Source organism: Hypomesus transpacificus, chromosome 9 (genome assembly GCF_021917145.1).
Source record: "Hypomesus transpacificus isolate Combined female chromosome 9, fHypTra1, whole genome shotgun sequence".
NCBI lineage: Eukaryota > Metazoa > Chordata > Actinopteri > Osmeriformes > Osmeridae > Hypomesus > Hypomesus transpacificus.
The window spans coordinates 4,232,041-4,247,418 of record NC_061068.1 but is presented as its reverse complement, the minus strand read 5'-3'; the positions used below and the strand labels follow the sequence as shown (position 1 = coordinate 4,247,418).

The following is a 15,378-nucleotide window of genomic DNA, read 5'->3' as shown; positions in this document are numbered from 1 at the left end:
GTGAGGGTTCAGTCACAGTTTCTTTCAGTTCAGAAATCTTACAAGCTATTTTAGAAACAAAACATTTAAGATTTTAGTCACCTTAGTTTGTATTTTACAAATTGCAGCAACCTGATGAAACTTACCTGACTACTGTTCAGCCCACACACAATACAAAATCATTCCCTGTAGGATGCCTTTAATGTTACCTGAGAATTAGCCTGGTTCTCAGCTTACAGTGCTTTGGCCTGGTTAGACAAACAGAGTTTGAAGAACGTTGTGTAACAATCACATATGTGCAACCAGCATATGAATGCCATCAGAAAAATTCTCAAGTGTCATTCTCTTGATTGTATGTTGCTGTTTTAGACACAATAGAATATTTGTGTGTTTTCTGAGGTGGTGGTGATAAATGTGATGAATTGAGGCAGGTCATTAAGTACAGTAAACCATAGATAAAGTAAATGCATACAGATCAACTCACTTACTATTGAAGATAAAGTGTTAAATATAATCATGCAGATTGACAGTTATGTTAGCTGCATAAAATGCATAAAATCCCTGGTTGTTTGTATCCCAGTGTTAACATTTCTTGGCCTTGGGGAATGGTCCTCAATCTAGCCAATAAAATGCTGTTGTTATTGCTTATACAATAAGCTTAACATGGCTTAATTCTCAAATATTATGATGCACACACTCTCTCTCTCCTTGTTTCTTGCACTCAAAAAACAATCAATCCCAGGGCTCCAATCAAAATACATGAATTTAAGACTGAAAGAAAGGTTACCAGACCGTCACATTGTAGAGCTTCACTGGAGGTGAGTACAGCCACACTATACAAGCTGCATCACATGCAACTGTTTCATATACTGCAAATGCATGGCACTCTTAGCCTTGTAAATGAATGTATTGTAAAATGTATACATTATAAACAACTTAAACAGACAAACCATTGTTTTACTATCTTCAAAGATAATCAAGTTAACATTAATTTGACAATACTACAAGTTTAAGGATTTACTGGCTATCCTTATATCAACATGTTTTTATTGAAACACTGCTTGATTTGAGTTAGAATGGTCCAGAAGAGCATTCTGGCACATATAATTTGAGGTTAAATGTATTCTGGTTCCTTTTTGGGGCAAAAGAGCTGTCTGTTCTATTTGATAGGCTACTTCTATGGAACACGCCTTTTTTAACACATGCATTTTGATGAACATAGCCTAATGTGCAATTTCTCCATTCATGCATTCATTTAATCCCAAGACAAGCATTGCATTTATCCCAGGTCCTACAGCAATTTTATCAATTGCTTATATAACTAGAATCTACTCGATCTACATCATAATCTAACAAGCAAAACTGTTTGTTTTTTAAGGGCAAAAAAGGCTGTCCTTTTCCCATTGCTGTGACACAAGCACTGCAAATACTTAATACATTTCTTAGTTGAGCTGATACAAATCATTCCCATCAAAGTAATGTGAACCTTTTCTGGTTTTGAAGTGATCTATTGGTGCTTTATTTGTACAGCTGATTGTACTTGGATTTTGTATGGGGAAAAATAAAAAAGGCTTTTGTTTTTGGACTTTCATACTCTTGAGGAACACTTTTTTCTGAGCTGATCATCTTCATTTAATCATGTAAAGAAAGAAAGAACAGACTGTGATATAGCTACTAATTTTGTATTTGTACATATTTTACAACAATATATCAACAAACTGCACAGACACGGGGTTTGACTATGTTAGGCCATGTTTGTGGTTGTAGTCAGTATATAATACAATTGTGTAACTATTAATTGTGTGCGTTCATTGTTGAGGAAAAAGATTCAGCTTGGACAAATGTGGTTAAGAAACTGAGAAAAAAATTTCTTTACCTTTTTTCCGGTTATCTAGAAAATCAGGTAAAAGAGATGAACTTCTCAGCAGGGGAAAGCAACTTTACTGTTGTCCTGATGCAGCGTGACACGTTTGAAACAGCCTTGACCAAGAACATCATCGTGGTGGCTCTCTGTCTCTCCATCAACTACATAAACAGCACGCTGGTCCACACCTTTACCAAACATCAGGTACAAACAGATACATCCTTTATTTCCCTTTCTCCATCTTTCATGCATTTTAACATTTTTATAATTTTTTACAGATTTTGTTATTTTTTGTCAATACATTTTCTCCTGCCAGTTGAGAAAATACAGCTTGTTTAAATTGGTGTAATGTTACTAGTTCTGTGAATTTTGTATCATTTTTTAATGTTTCTTGAATGAAACATTTTATAGGTGTAATGTTAAGAACTGAAGAATCAAGTAATTGTAAAGTACTGTAGGTTTTCAGATAAGACTGTCTCAAGGAAAAGATGTGTTCAATGTGGTCCACATATGAAGAAAACTTTACTTGAACTAATATCTACAATGAATTTCCATTTTCACAACTGTACATCTGTGTCATCATTAGCTTTTGATGTAAGCTTTCACATTTCTGATGTCTCTCCTGCACCCTACTCTGGAAAGCAGTGGCCTTATAGAAGTATTTGTTATAGAATAGGCACACTGTGACAACTTTAAGGTTGAAAGTTTCCTTTGGTCAGGTGGTTTTCCATTCATGCAAATAGATCCATAACATGCTCATTTATCTCCGTAGGTGTTCAACACCAACCCTCGCTACATCCTGTTCATCCACCTGGTGGTTAACGACATGCTACAGCTGACCTTGGCCTGCCTCCTCCATGTCCTGAGCTACATCGTGTTCACCCTGAATGTGTCCTTCTGCTGCTTCCTATTGGTCACCGCAATCTTCACAACTTTCAACACACCTGTCAATCTAGCCACCATGGCTATAGAGCGCTACATCGCTGTATGCATCCCGCTGCGCCACGCCCAGATCTGCACCGTCCAACGCACCTACATCACAATTAGTCTAATCTGGGTCTTGACTGCCATCCCTATCCTGCCAGATGTTTTCATCCTAGTTGCTAATGAACCCCTCAGCTTCTTCAGCTCCAGGATTTTCTGCCATCCAGAAGGCCTCTTCCGGTACCCATCCATGATTGAGAGGAAGAATACCTCTCTTTACGTCTTCCTGGCACTGGTGTGGCTCACTCTGCTTTACACCTACTTAAGCATCATGTTCGCAGCTCGAGCCGCGAGAGGCGATGCCAGAAAGGCCAGAAACACCATCCTGTTGCATGGCCTGCAGCTCCTCCTGTGTATGATCTCTTATGTGCGTGCTGCACTGGAAGGAGGCCTGCTGTATCTCTTCCCAATTAAACTGCTGGAGATCAGATTTGCCTCCTACGTGATCGTGCAGATCATCCCACGCTTCGTCAGCCCCATCGTGTACGGGTTGAGGGACCAGACCTTCCGGAAGCATCTCAAGGGGTACCTGCTGTGCAGGGTGAATGCCAGCACCTACCCACGTAATAGGGTTGCCAACTTTCTCAACCCCAAATGAGGGAAACTTTCTTCCAGGTGCGCACATGCGTGCGCACCAACAGCTGAAAAACAATAACGGCAATCGCAAGCTTTCATCAGCCATACCATGATAAACCTACTCATTTCAGTTTAATTTTGGCAAATCACTAATAGGTATTCACTTGTATGTATTGTTTAAAGTAATAGTCAAGGCAATTATTACAAGTTTCACCTCACCAGTGGCCATTATACACACACTGTCACCAACAAGCAACAATTGTGTCCCATAGCAATATTTGCGTGAGTTTTGGGGCGCTTACAGTAGCCTATTATTGTCCGGTGATGCTGTGATTGGAATACTGAACTGGAGCTGTCCCTGATGGGACAAATCAAAATCAACCATAATTCAAGATGTCCCGGACAATTTGGGACGGTTGGCAACCCTACCACGTAATGACACTCTCTTTAAGATCAGTGGCAGAGAGAAAAGGCCTCTGTAAGTGAGAGGGTGCTTACTGCCGACCTGCAGAGGTGAGGGTTCAGTCACAGTTTCTTTCAGTTCAGAAATCTTACAAGCAATTTTTGAAACAAAATATTTTTTATTTTAGTCAACGTAGTTTGTATTTATAAATTGCAGCAACCTGAAGAAACTAACCTGACCACTGTTCAGCCCACACACGATAAAAAATTATTCCCTGTAGGATGCCTTTAATGTTACCTGAGAATTAGCCTGGTTCTCAGCTTACAGTGCTTTGGTCTGGTTAGACAAACAGAGTTTGAACCACGTTGTGTAACAATCACATATGTGCAACCAGCATATGAATGCCATCAGAAAAATTCTCAAGTGTCATTCTCTTGATTGTATGTTGCTTCTTTAGACACAATAAAATATTTGTGTGTTTTCTGAGGTGGTGGTGATAAATGTGATTAATTGAGGGCAGGTCATTAAGTATAGTAAACCATACATAAAGTAAATGCATACAGATCAACTCACTTACTATTGAAGATAAAGTGTTTTAATATAATCGTGCAGATTGACAGGTGTGTTAGCTGAATAAAATGCATAAAATCCCTGATTGTTTGTATCCCAGTGTGAACATTTCTTGGCCTTGGGGAATGGTCCTCATTCTAGGCAATAAAATGCTGTTGTTATTGCTTATACAATAAGCTTAACATGGCTTCATTCTCAAATATTATGATGCACACACTCTCTCTCTCCTTGTTTCTTGCACTCAAAAAACAATAAATCCCAGGGCTCCAATCAAAATACATGAATTTAAGACTGAAAGAAAGGTTACCAGACCGTCACATTGTAGAACTTCACTGGAGGTGAGTACAGCCACACTATACAAGCTGCATCACATGCAACTGCTTCATATACTGCAAATGCATGGCACTCTTAGCCTTGTAAATGAATGTATTGTAAAATGTATACATTATAAACAACTTAAACAGACAAACCATTGTTTTACTATCTTCAAAGTTAACATTAATTTGACAATACTACAAGTTTAAGGATTTACTGGCTATCCTTATCTCAACATGTTTTTATTGAAACACTGCTTGATTTGAGTTAGAATGGTCCGGAACAGCATTCTGGCACTTTTAGTTTGAGGTTAAATGTATTCTGGTTCCTTTTTGGGGCCAAAGAGCTGTCTGTTCTATTTGATAGGCTACTTCTATGGAACACGCCTTTTTTAACACATTTTGCATTTTAATGTACATAGCCTAATGTGCAATTTCTCCATTCATGCATTCATTTAATCCCAAGACAAGCATTGCATTTATCCCAGGTCCTACAGCAATTTTATCAAGTGCTTAAATAACTAGAATCTACTCGATCTACATCATAATCTAACAAGCAAAACTGTTTGTTTTTTAAGGGCAAAAAAGGCTGTCCTTTTCCCATTGCTGTGACACAAGCACTGCAAATACTTAATACATTTCTTAGTTGAGCTGATACAAATCATTCCCATCAAAGTAATGTGAACCTTTTCTGGTTTTGAAGTGATCTATTGGTGCTTTATTTGTACAGCTGATTGTACTTGGATTTTGTATGGGAAAAAATAAAAAAACGCTTTTGTTTTTGGACTTTCATATTCTTGAGGAACACTTTTTCTGAGCTGATCATCTTTCATTTAATCATGTAAAGAAAGAAAGAACAGACTGTGATATAGCTACTAATTTTGTATTTGTATATATTTTACAACAATATATCAACAAACTGCACAGACACAGGGTTTGACTATGTTAGGCCATGTTTATGGTTGTAGTCAGTATATAATACAATTGTGTAACTATTAATTGTGTGCGTTCATTGTTGAGGAAAAAGATTCAGCTTGGACAAATGTGGTTAAGAAACTGAGAAAAAAATGCCTTTACCTTTTTTCCGGTTATCTAGAAAATCAGGTAACAGAGATGAACTTCTCAGCAGGGGAAAGCAACTTTACTGTTGTCCTGATGCAGCGTGACACGTTTGAAACAGCCTTGACCAAGAACATCATCGTGGTGGCTCTCTGTCTCTCCATCAACTACATAAACAGCATGTTGGTCCACACCTTTACAAAACATCAGGTACAAACAGATACATCCTTTATTTCCCTTTCTCCATCTTTTATGCATCTTAAAAATGTTATAATTTTTTACAGTTCTTGTTATTTTTTGTCAATCAATCTTCTCCAGCCAGTTAAGATAATACAGCTGGTTTAAATTGGTGCAATGTTATTAGTTCTGTGAATTTGTATAATTTTTTTTAAGTTTCTTGAATGAAACATTTTATAAGTGTAATTTTAAAAACTGAAGAATAAAGTACAAGTAAAGTACTGTAGGTTTTCAGATGTGACTGTCTCAAGGAAAAGATGTGTTCACTGTGGTCCACATATAAAGTAAACCGTACTTAATCTATTTTCTACAATGAATTTTCATTTTCACAACTGTACATCTGTGTCATAATCAACTTTTGATGTAATTTTCCAAATTTCTGATGTCTCTTCTGCACCCTACTCTGAAAAGTGGTGGCTATATATAACTATTTGTTATAGAATAGGCACATTGTGACAACTTTAAGGTTGAAAGTTTCCTTTGGTCAGATGGTTTTCCTTTAATGCAAATAGATCCATAACATGCTTATTTATCTCTGTAGATGTTCAAAACCAACCCTCGCTACATCCTGTTCATCCACCTGGTGGTTAACGACATTCTACAGCTGACCTTGGCATGCCTCCTCCATGTCCTGAGCTACATCGTGTTCACCCTGAATGTGTCCTTCTGCTGCTTCCTATTGGTCACCGCAATCTTCACAACTTTCAACACACCTGTCAATCTAGCCACCATGGCTATAGAGCGCTACATCGCTGTATGCATCCCGCTGCGCCACGCCCAGATCTGCACCGTCCAACGCACCTACATCACCATTAGTCTGATCTGGGTCTTGACTGCCATCCCTATCCTGCCAGATGTTTTCATCCTAGTTGCTAATGAACCCCTCAGCTTCTTCAGCTCCAGGATTTTCTGCCATCCAGAAGGCCTCTTCCGGTACCCAACCATGATTGAGAGGAAGAATACCTCTCTTTACATCTTCCTGGCACTGGTGTGGCTCACTCTGCTTTACACCTACTTAAGCATCATGTTTGCAGCGCGAGCCGCGAGTGGCGATGCCAGAAAGGCCAGAAACACCATCCTGTTGCATGGCCTGCAGCTCCTCCTGTGTATGATCTCCTATGTGCGTGCTGCACTGGAAGGAGGCCTGCTGTATCTCTTCCCAATTAAACTGCTGGAGATCAGATTTGCCTCCTACGTGATCGTGCAGATCATCCCACGCTTCGTCAGCCCCATCGTGTACGGGTTGAGGGACCAGACCTTCCGGAAGCATCTCAAGGGGTACCTGCTGTGCAGGGTGAATGCCAGCACCTACCCACGTAATAGGGTTGCCACCTTTTTCAACCCCAAATGAGGGACACTTTCTTCCAGTTGCGCACACGCACATGCGCGCGCACCAACAGCTGAAAAACAATAATGGCAATCGCAAGCTTTCATCAGCCATACCATGATAAACCTACTCATTTCAGTTTAATTTTGGCAAACCACTAATAGGTATTTGCTTGTATGTATTGTTTAAAGTATTAGTCAAGGCAATTATTACAAGTTTCACCTCACCAGTGGCCATTATACACACACTATCATCAACAAGCAACAATTGTGTCCCATAGCAATATTTACGTGAGTTTTGGCGCGTATACAGTAGCCTATTATTGTCTGGTGAGAATGTGATTGGAATACTGAACTGGAGCTGTCCCTGATGGGACAAATCAAAATCAACCATAATTCAAGATGTCCCGGACAATTTGGGACGGTTGGCAACCCTACCACGTAATGACACTCTCTTTAAGATCAGTGGCAGAGAGAAAAGGCCTCTGTAAGTGAGAGGGTGCTTACTGCTGACCTGCAGAAGTGAGTGTTCAGTCACAGTTTCTTTCAGTTCAGAAATCTTACGAGCAATTTTTGAAACAAAATATTTTTTATATTAGTCAACGTAGTTTGTATTTATAAATTGCAGCAACCTGATGAAACTAACCTGACCACTGTTCAGCCCACACACAATAAAAAATTATTCCCTGTAGGATGCCTTTAATGTTACCTGATAATTAGCCTGGTTCTCAGCTTACAGTGCTTTGGTCTGGTTAGACAAACAGAGTTTGAACCACGTTGTGTAACAATCACATATGTGCAAACAGCATATGAATGCCATCAGAAAAATTCTCAAGTGTCATTCTCTTGATTGTATGTTGCTGTTTTAGACACAATAAAATATTTGTGTGTTTTCTAAGGTGGTGGTGATAAATGTGATGAATTGAGGCAGGTCATTAAGTACAGTAAACCATAGATAAAGTAAATGCATACAGATCAACTCACTTACTATTTAAAATAAAGTGTTAAATATAATCGTGCAGATTGACAGTTATGTTAGCTGCATAAAATGCATAAAATCCCTGATTGTTTGTATCCCAGTCTGAACATTTCTTGGCCTTGGGGAATGGTCCTCAATCTAGGCAATAAAATGCTGTTGTTATTGCTTATACAATAAGCTTAACATGGCTTAATTCTCAAATATTATGATGCACACACACTCTCTCTCTCCCTGTTTCTTGCACTCAAAAAACAATCAATCCCAGGGCTCCAATCAAAATACATAAATTTAAGACTGAAAGAAAGGTTACCAGACCTTCACATTGTAGAGCTTCACTGGAGGTGAGTACAGCCACACTATACAAGCTGCATCGCATGCAACTGCTTCATATACTGCAAATGCATGGCACTCTTAGCATTGTAAATAAATGTATTGTAAAATGTATACATAATAAACAATTTAAACAGACAAAAAATGTGTTATACTATCTTCAAAGATAATCAAGTTAACATTAATGTAACAATACTACAAGTTTAAGGATTTACTGGTTATCCTTATCTTAACATGTTTTTATTTAACCACCGCTGGACTTGAGTTAGAATGGTTCGGAAGAGCATTCTAGTACTTTTACTTTTAGATAAAAAGTGTTCCGGTTCCTTTTTGGGGCAAAAGAGCCGTCTGTTCTATTTGTTGGGCTACATTAATGGAACAAGCATTATTAACATTTGCATTTTGATGAACATAGGCTAATATGCAATTTCTCCATTGCTTCATTTATTTCATCCCAAGACAAGCATTGTATATAACCCATGTCCTACAACAATTTTCTCAACTGCTAAAATAACATCTATTTATTTCATCCCAAGACAAGCATTGTATATAACCCATGTCCTACAACAATTTTCTCAACTGCTAAAATAACTGGAGTCTACTTGATTTACATCATAACTTAAATTTTGGGGTGCAATTTTCCCATTGCTGTCACACAGGAACTGCAAATATTAAACTAATTTCTTAGTTGAGCTGATACGAATCATTCCCATCACAGTAATGTGAACCTTTTCTGGTTTTGAAATGATTTCCTGGTGTTTCATTTGTATTTTCTGATAGGACTAAGAATTTGTATAGGGCAAATAAGAAAGGCTTTTGTTTCTGGACATTCATGCTCTTGAGAAACATTTTTTTCTGCACTGATCGCCTTTCATGGAATCATGTTAGGAAAGAAAGAACAGACTGTGATATATCCACGTGTTTTTTATTGGTAGATATTTTACAACATACAGTATATCAACTATCGGCACAGGCACATACATGAGGTTTGACTATGTTCGGGCATGTTTATGGTTGTAGTCAGTAATACAATTGTGTAACTATTAATTGTGTGTGTTCATTGTTGAGGAAAAAGATTCAGCTTGGACAAATGTGCTCAAGCAAAAAACGTTTCTCTTTACCATTTTTCTGGGTATCTAGAAAATCAAGTAAAAGAGATGAACTTCTCAGCAGGGGAAAGCAACGTTACTGTTGTCTTGATGCAGCGTGACACATTTGAAACAGCCTTGATCAAGAACATCATCGTGGTGGCTCTCAGTCTCTCCATCAACTACATCAACAGCATGTTGGTCCACACCTTTACAAAACATCAGGTAAAACAGATACATCCTTTACTTCCCTTTCTCCATCTTTTATGCATTTTAACATTTTAATAATTTTTACAGTTCTTGTTATTTTTTGTCAATTTTCTCCGGCCAGTTGAGAAAATACAGCTGGTTTAAATGGGTGCAATGTCACTAGTTCTGTGAATTTGTATTATTTTTTTTTAGTTTCTTGAATGAAACATTTTATAAGTGTAATTTTAAAAACTGAAGAATAAAGTACAAGTAAAGTACTGTAGGTTTTCAGATGTGACTGTCTCAAGGAAAAGATGTGTTCACTGTGGTCCACATATAAAGTAAACCGTACTTAATCTATTTTCTACAATGAATTTTCATTTTCACAACTGTACATCTGTGTCATAATCAGCTTTTGATGTAATTTTCCAAATTTCTGATGTCTCTTCTGCACCCTACTCTGAAAAGTGGTGGCTATATATAACTATTTGTTATAGAATAGGCACATTGTGACAACTTTAAGGTTGAAAGTTTCCTTTGGTCAGGTGGTTTTCCTTTCATGCAAATAGATCCATAACGTGCTTATTTATCTCTGTAGGTGTTCAAAACCAACCCTCGCTACATCCTGTTCATCCACCTGGTGGTTAACGACATGCTACAGCTGACCTTGGCATGCCTCCTCCATGTCCTCAGCTACATCCTGTTCACCCTGAATGTGTCCTTCTGCTGCTTCCTATTGGTCACCGCAATCTTCACAACCTTCAACACACCTGTCAATCTAGCCACCATGGCTATAGAGCGCTACATCGCTGTCTGCATCCCGCTGCGCCACGCCCAGATCTGCACCGTCCAACGCACCTACATCACCATTAGTCTGATCTGGGTCTTGACTGCCCTCCCTATCCTGCCAGATGTTTTCATCCTAGTTGCTAATGAACCCCTCAGCTTCTTCAGCTCCAGGATTTTCTGCCATCTAGAAAACCTCTTCCGGAACCCATTCATAATTGAGAGGAATAATACTTCTCTTTACGTCTTCCTGGCACTGGTGTGGCTCACTCTGCTTTACACCTACTTAAGCATCATGTTCGCAGCGCGAGCCGCCAGTGGCGATGCCAGGAAGGCCAGAAACACCATCCTGTTGCATGGCCTGCAGCTCCTCCTGTGTACGTTTACCTACGTGCACTCCCTTCTGCAGTCAAGACTACTCCAGATCTTTCCAACCAAACTGCTTGACATCAGATTTGCCTCTTATGTGATCGTGCAGATCATCCCACGCTTCATCAGCCCCATCGTGTACGGGTTGAGGGACCAGACCTTCCGGAAGCATCTCAAGGGGTACCTGCTGTGCAGGGTGAATGCCAGCACCTACCCAAATAATGACACTCTCTTTAAGATCAGTGGCAGAGAGAAAATTCTTCTGTAAGTGAGAGGGTGCTTACTGCTGACCTGCAGAGGTGAGGGTTCAGTCACAGTTTCTTTCAGTTCAGAAATCTTACAAGCTATTTTAGAAACAAAACATTTAAGATTTTAGTCACCTTAGTTTGTATTTTACAAATTGCAGCAACCTGATGAAACTTACCTGACTACTGTTCAGCCCACACACAATACAAAATCATTCCCTGTAGGATGCCTTTAATGTTACCTGAGAATTAGCCTGGTTCTCAGCTTACAGTGCTTTGGCCTGGTTAGACAAACAGAGTTTGAAGAACGTTGTGTAACAATCACATATGTGCAACCAGCATATGAATGCCATCAGAAAAATTCTCAAGTGTCATTCTCTTGATTGTATGTTGCTGTTTTAGACACAATAGAATATTTGTGTGTTTTCTGAGGTGGTGGTGATAAATGTGATGAATTGAGGCAGGTCATTAAGTACAGTAAACCATAGATAAAGTAAATGCATACAGATCAACTCACTTACTATTGAAGATAAAGTGTTAAATATAATCATGCAGATTGACAGTTATGTTAGCTGCATAAAATGCATAAAATCCCTGGTTGTTTGTATCCCAGTGTTAACATTTCTTGGCCTTGGGGAATGGTCCTCAATCTAGCCAATAAAATGCTGTTGTTATTGCTTATACAATAAGCTTAACATGGCTTAATTCTCAAATATTATGATGCACACACTCTCTCTCTCCTTGTTTCTTGCACTCAAAAAACAATCAATCCCAGGGCTCCAATCAAAATACATGAATTTAAGACTGAAAGAAAGGTTACCAGACCGTCACATTGTAGAACTTCACTGGAGGTGAGTACAGCCACACTATACAAGCTGCATCACATGCAACTGCTTCATATACTGCAAATGCATGGCACTCTTAGCCTTGTAAATGAATGTATTGTAAAATGTATACATTATAAACAACTTAAACAGACAAACCATTGTTTTACTATCTTCAAAGATAATCAAGTTAACATTAATTTGACAATACTACAAGTTTAAGGATTTACTGGCTATCCTTATCTCAACATGTTTTTATTGAAAAACTGCTTGACTTGAGTTAGAATGGTCCGGAAGAGCATTCTGGCACTTTTAATTTGAGGTTAAATGTATTCTGGTTCCTTTTTGGGGCAAAAGAGCTGTCTGTTCTATTTGATAGGCTACTTCAATGGAACACGCCTTTTTTAACACATGCATTTTGATGAACATAGCCTAATGTGCAATTTCTCCATTCATGCATTCATTTAATCCCAAGACAAGCATTGCCGTTATCCCAGGTCCTACAGCAATTTTATCAACTGCTTAAATAACTAGAATCTACTTGATCTACATCATAATCTAACAAGCAAAACTGTTAGTTTTTTAAGGGCAAAATAAGCTGTCCTTTTCCCATTGCTGTGACACAAGCACTGCAAATACTTAATACATTTCTTAGTTGAGCTGAGACAAATCATTCCCATCAAAGTAATGTGAACCTTTTCTGGTTTTGAAGTGATCTATTGGTGCTTTATTTGTACAGCTGATTGTACTTGGATTTTGTATGGGGAAAAATAAAAAAAGGCTTTTGTTTTTGGACTTTCATACTCTTGAGGAACACTTTTTCTGAGCTGATCATCTTTCATTTAATCATGTAAAGAAAGAAAGAACAGACTGTGATATAGCCACTCATTTTGTATTTGTATATATTTTACAACAATATATCAACAAACTGCACAGACATGGGGTTTGACTATGTTAGGCCATGTTTATGGTTGTAGTCAGTATATAATACAATTGTGTAACCATTAATTGTGTGCATTCATTGTTGAGGAAAAAGATTCAGCTTGGACAAATGTGGTCAAGCAACTGAGAAAAAAAATAATATTTACCTTTTTTCTGGTTATCTAGAAAATCAGGTCAAAGAGATGAACTTCTCAACAGGGGAAAGCAACTTTACTGTTGTCCTGATGGAGCGTGACACATTTGAAACAGCCTTGACCAAGCACATCATCGTGGTGGCTCTCTGTCTCTCCATCAACTACATCAACAGCACACTGGTCTACACCTTTACAAAACATCAGGTACAAACAGATACATCCTTTACTTCAATTTTTCCATCTTTTAGGCATCTTTACCTATTTTCTATTCAAAAAATTATTTTACGCGACTTAACATATTTCGTGACTTTTCCCGGTTGAGAAAATACATCTGGTTTTAGTTACTAGTTTGCAAAGTTACTAGTGAAAAAACATGTTCATGTTTCTTGGAGGAATATAACTGAACAGACAAACAGGAAAGAGCTTAAACATTTTATATGTGTACATTTAAGAACTGAAGAATAAAGTATAAGTACTGTAGGTTTTCAGATGTGACTGTTTCAGGGATAAGATGTGTTAATTGTTGTCCACATATAAAGTAAACTATACTTGAACTAATATCTCCAATTAATTTCATTTTTCACAACTGTACATCTGTGTCATCATCAGCTTTTGATGCAATTATAAAGATTTCTGATGTTTCTTCTCCAGACTTGGCTCCAGAATGAATTCAATGGGGGGACATTTTTTTCACAAGGGCGTCACATGTTTACAAAGCATGTATGAGAGTCAAATTAAGAGCAGACCTGCATATTCTGCAGGAAAGTGTAGCCATCTTGATATTTAATTTATAGCCAATGCCAGTATTTCTTATTTATACTTTAACACAATAATTTCTGAGGGGGCACAGCATTCCGTTTGGGGGGGCGTTGCCGACCCTGCTTTTCTCCACCCTACTCTGGAAAGCAGTGGATATATAGAACTATTTGTTATAAAATAGGCACATTGTGAAGACATGAAAGTTCCCTTTTTTCAGGTGGTTTTCCATTAATACAAATAGATCTATAACGTGTTTATTTATCTCTGTAGGTGTTCAACACCAACCCTCGCTACATCCTGTTCATCCACCTGGTGGTTAACGACATGCTACAGCTGACCTTGGCATGCCTCCTCCATGTCCTCAGCTACATCGTGTTCACCCTGAATGTGTCCTTCTGCTGCTTCCTATTGGTCACCGCAATCTTCACAACCTTCAACACACCTTTCAATCTAGCCACCATGGCTATAGAGCGCTACATCGCCGTCTGCATCCCGCTGCGCCACGCCCAGATCTGCACCGTCCGACGCACCTACATGGTCATCGGTCTGATGTGGGCGGTGAGTGCTATCCCTATCCTAAAAGAAGTCTTCACCCTCTTTGCTACTGAACCCCTCAGCTTTTTCAACACCAGGATCTTCTGCCAGCGAGAGAATGTCTTCAAGAGTACGACCATGAGCGAGAACCAGTACATCCCCCAATACGTTTACTTGGCACTGGTGTGGCTCACTCTGCTTTACACCTACTTAAGCATCATGTTCGCCGCACGAGCCGCCAGTGGCGATGCCAGGAAGGCCAGAAACACTATCCTGTTGCATGGCCTGCAGCTCCTCCTGTGTATGTTTACCTACGTGCACTCCATTCTGCAGTCTGGACTGCTCCAGATCTTTCCAACCAAACTGCTTAACATCAGATTTGCCTCTTACGTGATCGTGCAGATCATCCCACGCTTCATCAGCCCCATCGTGTACGGTTTGAGGGACCAGACTTTCCGGAAGCATCTCAAGGGGTACCTGCTGTGCAGGGTGAATGCCAGCACCTACCCAAATAATGACACTCTCTTTAAGATCAGTGGCAGAGAGAAAAGGCCTCTGTAAGTGAGAGGGTGCTTACTGCTGACCTGCAGAGGTGAGGGTTCAGTCACAGTTTCTTTCAATTCAGAAATCTTACAACCTATTTTAGAAACAATTTATTTTTGTAGTCACCGTAGTTAGTATTTTACAAATTGCAGCAACCTGATGAAACTTACCTGACCACTGTTCAGCCCACTCACAATACAAAATCATTCCCTGTAGGGTGCCTTTAATGTTATCTGAGAATTAGCCTGGTTCTCAGCTTACAGTACTTTGGTCTGGTTAGACAAACAGAGTTTGAACCACGTTATGTAACAATCACATATGTGCAACCAGCATATGTATGCCAT

The 15,378-nt window shown here is 38.9% G+C and overlaps 4 protein-coding genes across 4 annotated transcripts; all 4 read left to right on the top strand.

The window, feature by feature from the left end:
- The first annotated feature begins 1,891 nt into the window (after positions 1-1,891).
- Positions 1,892-3,425, top strand: LOC124471913 (odorant receptor 131-2-like). The gene is made up of 2 exons (XM_047026576.1): positions 1,892-2,047; positions 2,616-3,425. Exons 1-2 carry the CDS (start codon positions 1,892-1,894, stop codon positions 3,423-3,425), a joined length of 966 nt encoding a protein of 321 aa, XP_046882532.1.
- Positions 3,426-5,803: 2,378 nt separating this feature from the next.
- Positions 5,804-7,337, top strand: LOC124471912 (odorant receptor 131-2-like). The gene is made up of 2 exons (XM_047026575.1): positions 5,804-5,959; positions 6,528-7,337. The coding sequence occupies exons 1-2, from the start codon at positions 5,804-5,806 to the stop codon at positions 7,335-7,337; spliced, it is 966 nt and encodes a 321-aa protein (XP_046882531.1).
- Positions 7,338-9,778: 2,441 nt separating this feature from the next.
- Positions 9,779-11,321, top strand: LOC124471909 (odorant receptor 131-2-like). The gene is made up of 2 exons (XM_047026572.1): positions 9,779-9,934; positions 10,497-11,321. The coding sequence occupies exons 1-2, from the start codon at positions 9,779-9,781 to the stop codon at positions 11,319-11,321; spliced, it is 981 nt and encodes a 326-aa protein (XP_046882528.1).
- A 1,925-nt stretch (positions 11,322-13,246) lies between these two features.
- LOC124471908 (odorant receptor 131-2-like) lies at positions 13,247-15,052 on the top strand. Its single transcript, XM_047026570.1, has 2 exons — positions 13,247-13,402; positions 14,228-15,052. The coding sequence occupies exons 1-2, from the start codon at positions 13,247-13,249 to the stop codon at positions 15,050-15,052; spliced, it is 981 nt and encodes a 326-aa protein (XP_046882526.1).
- Positions 15,053-15,378: the final 326 nt, after the last annotated feature.

Excerpts from the sequence above, each read along its gene's own strand:
- LOC124471913 (XM_047026576.1), top strand. The coding sequence starts at position 1,892 with ATGAACTTCTCAGCAGGGGAAAGCAACTTTACTGTTGTCCTGATGCAG. Across the intron at positions 2,048-2,615 it reads ACACCTTTACCAAACATCAG|GTGTTCAACACCAACCCTCG; the intron begins GTACAAACAGAT and ends TTATCTCCGTAG.
- LOC124471912 (XM_047026575.1), top strand. The coding sequence starts at position 5,804 with ATGAACTTCTCAGCAGGGGAAAGCAACTTTACTGTTGTCCTGATGCAG. Across the intron at positions 5,960-6,527 it reads ACACCTTTACAAAACATCAG|ATGTTCAAAACCAACCCTCG; the intron begins GTACAAACAGAT and ends TTATCTCTGTAG.
- LOC124471909 (XM_047026572.1), top strand. The coding sequence starts at position 9,779 with ATGAACTTCTCAGCAGGGGAAAGCAACGTTACTGTTGTCTTGATGCAG. Across the intron at positions 9,935-10,496 it reads ACACCTTTACAAAACATCAG|GTGTTCAAAACCAACCCTCG; the intron begins GTAAAACAGATA and ends TTATCTCTGTAG.
- LOC124471908 (XM_047026570.1), top strand. The coding sequence starts at position 13,247 with ATGAACTTCTCAACAGGGGAAAGCAACTTTACTGTTGTCCTGATGGAG. Across the intron at positions 13,403-14,227 it reads ACACCTTTACAAAACATCAG|GTGTTCAACACCAACCCTCG; the intron begins GTACAAACAGAT and ends TTATCTCTGTAG.